This window comes from Belonocnema kinseyi, chromosome 8 (assembly GCF_010883055.1).
Source record: "Belonocnema kinseyi isolate 2016_QV_RU_SX_M_011 chromosome 8, B_treatae_v1, whole genome shotgun sequence".
In the NCBI taxonomy this organism is placed as follows: domain Eukaryota; kingdom Metazoa; phylum Arthropoda; class Insecta; order Hymenoptera; family Cynipidae; genus Belonocnema; species Belonocnema kinseyi.
This window is the reverse complement of record NC_046664.1, coordinates 140,064,739-140,071,016: the sequence shown is the minus strand read 5'-3', so window position 1 is coordinate 140,071,016 and position 6,278 is coordinate 140,064,739. Positions and strand designations below refer to the sequence as shown.

At 31.5% G+C, this 6,278-nt stretch overlaps 1 protein-coding gene across 7 annotated transcripts in view; it reads right to left on the bottom strand.

Moving 5' to 3' along the window:
* Positions 1 to 6,278, bottom strand: part of LOC117177723 (protein croquemort-like) — a 203,469-nt gene that overhangs the window by 69,654 nt on the left and 127,537 nt on the right. For all 7 annotated transcript variants that reach the window (XM_033368614.1, XM_033368616.1, XM_033368617.1 and 4 more), the window contains one exon: positions 4,302 to 4,596. In XM_033368614.1, the coding sequence (XP_033224505.1) occupies positions 4,302 to 4,596 (295 nt within the window). The remainder of the gene's footprint in view (positions 1 to 4,301; positions 4,597 to 6,278) is intronic.

Here is a 6,278-nt window from a genome sequence, read left to right as displayed (position 1 = left end):
ACACACACACACTATACCTAAACACAGACAACCCATGTGTGTGTGTTTGTGTGTTTAAGTATATATAGTCATGTGAACTTTCCAGATGGTAATATGAAAATTATGTTTAATTTTTTTTAGTATGGCGTACCCTTCCAATCAGTTCGGGGAATACTGCGTAAATCTAGGGAATTTATAGAATTGTTGTGAAAAGACAGTTGTTGTAGGTCAAAAACATCACATAAAAAAATACTAAAAAAATGTTAAAATTTTTTAAAATGATATTGTTTTAAAACAATTAAAAAGTTTTTGCCATCTGCGGCAAAGGGGTAATGGATCTTATTACTGTTTGTGAAGAGATCAACCATTCAATAGTCATACATTGCTCAAGGTGCTCTACAGCCGGTTTTAAATCGAACAAAAATGTCAACGGAAATGGTGTATGAGATTTGATTCAGTATCGTTCAGACAATATAGTCCCGTTGAAATTGAAATCCTAACTTCGCCCCTTATCCATAAATCTTAAAAACAAGATCATTAAAAAAAATTATTATCTAATAATCATCAGATTTACATTTTTGAATGTGTGTGCATGTATATAGTTGAATAAAATTTGTACCACTCTTAGCTTTTACCCCAGAACCAACGAGGAGGACATGGTGGTGCCTATGGTTCCACTTTTTTTTTTAAATGCAAATTTAGCAACGTAAAATAAGAAAAATAATGCAACTTTGTTGATGTCAACAGAATTGATGTCTTTTTAAATATGCGTGAATGAAAATTCAACAACTGCTAATCTTAGTTTTCCTCCATACCTTACATCTTCAATATAGTATATGCAACTTCAAAGTTATGCGAACATCAGTACTCAGTACAGCTTTCTTCAAGTTATCAATTTGAGCTTTGAATGCACTAACATAAGGAACCATTGCAAGTTGACCAATATTTTTGTAAATTAACGAATCTAAAAGTTTGCCTGCTTCTTTTAACAACGTTCTGCAAGCATTTCCTTCAAACACATTTCCATGGTAGTCTTTTTCTATAAGATTCAACTTATTAGGCGAAATTAATGCTTTTTCTAAGCCTACTCGTTGGACCCACCCGTCCCAAAATAAATGTATAACAAATCCTTGTAAAATGTGCAGCACAGGAATTATACACTTCTGAATAACTTTAACATTACCATCTTCATCGAAAAGTGGAGCATTGATCGCACTATTGCATTCCTTTTTCCTTGTTTTTATTTTGTTCGTTGCCTCAAACTTTTGAAAATCATTATTTAAATCTTTGAAAGTCTTTAAATTAAAAAAAATCACTATCACTTTTTGAATTTGATTCTGTTCTTAGGTCAGCGAGGGAAATAAAACAATAGGGACATGGATGGGTTGCAGCAGCTGTTTGTTGACCATTTATTATCAGAGATTCGAACGAAATTAAGGGACATTTTCAGATATCTGCCAATTATTTCGATAAATTTAAAAGAATTTGGCTAAAAACTAAGCTTAGTCTAAAAAAATATACAAACATAATGAGTCTACGAAAGCACAATATCAAAATTATGTGTTAATCGTATTTTATGTAAAAAACAACAAAAAGGGACGTGACGAAACTTTCGTTACGTTCCTTTTTGTTTCTTTCCACATAAAGCTTTGATGAAACACAAATAAGACAATTTACCTCCATAGCTGCATTATTTTCCAGTGACTTTTCATACTTAGCATTATCTTCAGGTAAATTATATGGAATTTTAAGAAATAAGTGGAAAATATATGAAAATGCCCATTAATTTCGTTCGAACCCCTGTTTATAATAAGCAGACGTTTGAGATCTGTGGCAAAACGAAAAGATATTTTATTTATATCTATTAAATCAAAAAGTAGCTTAACATTTTCATAGGTTTCTTTCACCTGTGGAACAACATACAGCAAAAATATTTTGTTTATACTTGTAAACTTTGATGTTTTACTACTCGATCCACCATTTGCATATGAACTTCTCTTTTGAACTTGATCAATGAAATATTCTTTTGAATCTTCAGGCCAAACCGACATACATACTTTAAAAAGCTTTATCCTCCGTCTGCCATTCATTTTATTTGACAATTACACACAAGTTTTTGCCTTTCAATAATAGTTTCAAGTAATTCTTCAGCGTTTTCCCACACAACAGGTCTCTTAACTTTAGGCTTACTACCTTCCACATCAAACTCAAAAGCATCCGTTCTGTAAATATCTTCTAATAATTTTTCTCAATTACACATATGTTCTTTTTAATAAAAAGGAACGCAATTTTTTCCACCACTACTCCTTATAAAGTTTACAAATTTTTGCATTGCATTCATACTAATGTCAGTATTAGTCTGGAAGTTATCAAGTATTTTCTTCAATAATAAACATCTTATTTTCTTGGTATGGATTAATAACAAGTTTAAGTTGTTTTCCTTTGACTGAAGTGAGGTCAATATTAACATTTTTGTCTGTTTATTTTCATCACCACTCATTTTTTTTATTTATTCCACTCTTTTCCGGTGTCATTAATTTTAAAGCAATGTATAAACCGTTCTTTTTATAAATGACTACCGTTGGTATTCGTTTACGAACTCTACCTTTAATTACTTTATTATAAACAGTAGACTTCGCTGTTAAGCATACATAGCAATTACATGCTCTGTTTACATTGTCAGATGTTCGTGTCTTAGCAAGAAATTTAATCTCTTCATAATTAGGCACGATCGGTAAGCATCTTGTAGTGTTTCTTTTTCTTTTAACGCCAATCGAAAATTACCGCAAATACTCACAGGAAACTTTGAATTAGATAAATCAAATTTAGGATAGAATTTTTTAACATTTTCAAAAAAATTTGTATTTATGGCAAAATTTTCCACCTTCTGTTTTCCAAAATAAATTTTTCTTCAACAAGAAGCACAAACTTTACTTCGATTCTCTTCATGTTTACACTTATTCCTCGGCATTGTGCTAATAAAGCTTTAATAAATCTAGAAAATTGTTCTAGTAAGCTGAGATAACAAACATTTGTTATCATTTGATATTGGATATGATACTGCTTATTTCTGACGTGTGTGTAAGACATACTACTTATGTGTATTATTCTACGTATGATTTACGTGTTTACAAAACTATAATTTTAATTTCGATGTAGTTGTGTTAATATTTGCAATGTTCCAATCATTTTATTTTAATATCAAAAGGTTATAAATATATGATTTATTTTTTATCTGAATATTTCAATAAAGGAAAAAAATATATATCAATTTCTTTGTTAAGTTATGTTGTTGATTTAGAATGTAAAAATATATGTAACTATAGGCACCAGCACGCCCTCGTGATTGTTTATGGGGTAAAGCTAAGAGTGGTAAAAACTTTATTCAAATATATACATGCACACACAATTAAAAAGGTAATCTGATGATTCTTAGATAATTAAAAAAAAACATTTTTTCATAATCTTATTTTTAAGATTTATGGAGAAGGGGAGCAGTTAGATGTACGGTATTTCGAATTGCGTATTTCATTATGGTACATTTTGTTAATTATTATTGCACTGGATGTATCAACATGTTCGGAATCGTTTACGGTATGTCTGTACTGTACAAATTACTCGTTACTGAATTAGAAATACCTCAATCATCATCCATCGCACCTTACGCTAATTTCTGATAATATATTCGAATTGCATTTTTATGTATATATCCTCCAAGTATCAGAATATACTATATTTTTGAAAACTTTCTGCATGCTTCCTTTATAAACTTCTCGCATTGCAAGCGAATGGTATCGCAGCAGAAGCAAATAAATTGCATAAAGAAATACCCCTGACGAATATGTTGGCCATCTTGAGCCCAGGAACGATTTTTTTGTTTAAGCAGGGTTTTCAGCTTTCATTTAATTTTTATATTATCGTGCTACTCGATATATAAAATTAGTTTATTTCAATCACCCCCTTTACGACCTCCTACCGAAACGAAGGCCGCTTCTACACCAACCATCTGTAAGTTTTACTTTCATTAACTTTTTTCATTACTAAACGTGCATGAAGTATAAAGATTGTTTCATTTTAAAAATGAATAACCGTAATCTAATCCCATTGTAAGCAGTCGATACCCCGGGAGAGAGGAGATAGGATAACTAGCGCCTAGCTGGAGATCTTTGGACGAAATTTTCTGCTATGACCTAATGAAACTCGGGATTGCAGTCTTTGTTTGAGATGCATATCGCTGATTCAAGATGAAATAATATATGTCCTGATATAGAAATAATATTACTTCATGGGCTAATTTATGTTTACTAAACGATCATACTTACCGGGTCGAGTACTACATATGTTTCATGCTTCTCCTGTTCCGGAAACATTCCGTCGATACTGTCTCTGTAACTCGAGTCACCTAAATAAAAGTGCGGCAAACTAATGAAGGCAGGAGCTCCGAATTTACATAAAGACACATTCAGGACTCCACTAGGTTGACACGCTACGTTATCACAGTAGCACTTTCGAGATGGGTCTTTTGATCCATTGTCAAGTATATTTTCATGTGATACGAATTTAGTTCCAATTAATCCCAATAATTCCGTAGTATTTCCGTACACTAAATTTAGGGTTCTGAAAGTTTAAAGTTGCAATTAAATTTTGAATATGAGTCAGTAAGGATGAATTGAAACAAAATTCCGTAAACATTTTCTAAACAGCGTGTACTTAGCACATAAACTACACAAATATTCTTATACATATATTCATTGTTTTATTAAAATTACGAGTATGGCGATTTAGAATTTTTGTTTATTAGTAATCAGGGTCTGTTCAATTATTATGCAATGCCTTTATAGGGAGGGGCGTTAGCTTCAGCATTACAACAATTTTAAACTTACATAAACTTACTACGGAAAAAGCCTTAGAGGAGAGGTTTGGTACAAGTTAGCAGAAAAACGCATCACGAAATAATTACACAGACCCTTGTACTCTTTATTTTTACGACCTTCTTCTAATTTCACTAAAAACCATTATAATGGAATCATTAACTTACAATGGTTTCATAAACTTTTTTGATTTCAATTTTGCAATTTGCTCGCTTTTCAAGTAACCCACTGGATTTTTAAATGCTTATTTTACATTTATATTAAATATATTGTTTAAAGAAATTAAAACACGAAAAATTATTTGCATTTGTAGCAAATGTAAGAAAACCAAAAGCAACTTTTGAGAGAAGCCCGCATTTTTCTCAATGTCTTTAGGTAAACTAGAGCAGGCAAGCTTGCGACATAATGCTTCAAGTGCTCTTCTAGGTAATAATATTACTATTTAAAAACATAAGACCTGAATAATAGGCGATCACTTCTTTTCCATTCCAGACATCGTAGGGATATATACGGAATATCACATCAATATGAAATTTAGATATGCGTAGGATGTTTTTGTAACGGTTAAGGAATACTTCAAAGTTCTAAATAAGATAATGCAATTTTCTAAATATCGTACGTGTAACTTTTGAAAATCAGAAAAATGTTTTAAAACCTTTCAGCATTTTAAAATCAAATCGAAATTTCCATCTTGTCTCTACCTTTACCAATCCCCTCATTCTAGCTAATTTCGTATACTGTCCATATTTCTTTATAAAGTATACAATAGCGCTCGAAAGTATTTTGTCGGCACGTAATTCATTTATTTTGATAGAAACCACGCACAAAATGTATCAATTGTATTCGAGGGAATACAGTTACGTATAATGGAATAGAATTATAAGTATTTATTACAATCAAGCCATATTTTATAGACGTATAAATATTATAGACCCAATAATAGTATTTTCATAAAGCTCATAAGTATTTCGTTATTGTTCTGAAAAAGAGAAACATGTGACAACACAATGAAAAATATTGAAAAACACACCTCACTCAAATATAATAATTGGAAAAAAGTAAGTCGAAAAAGTTGAAAAAATCAGTATTATGGTTCATATCCCTTGGTACAATCGTTGCAACTCCCTTATAAGGTCTCGATACCTCTCTTTCTTTTCATTCTCCTTGGTTATGATGTTTTTATCAGCTGGTGCCGAAAATTCGATAACGAACATGGTTCGCTTTTCGAAGTCAAGAAGAACCATGCCAAGCCTCGGGTGTGCAACAGAAACAATTGCCGAGAATATAAAGTTCCAGTAGATGCGGCACTTCTCATTCTCTACAATTGACTCTATTTCCCTAGGAGCATTTAGAGAAGCGATATTAAGGTTAATGCTTTCAGAGTGACAGATATGGTAATAAAGCACTTTTAGTGCCGCATTGTGCCTT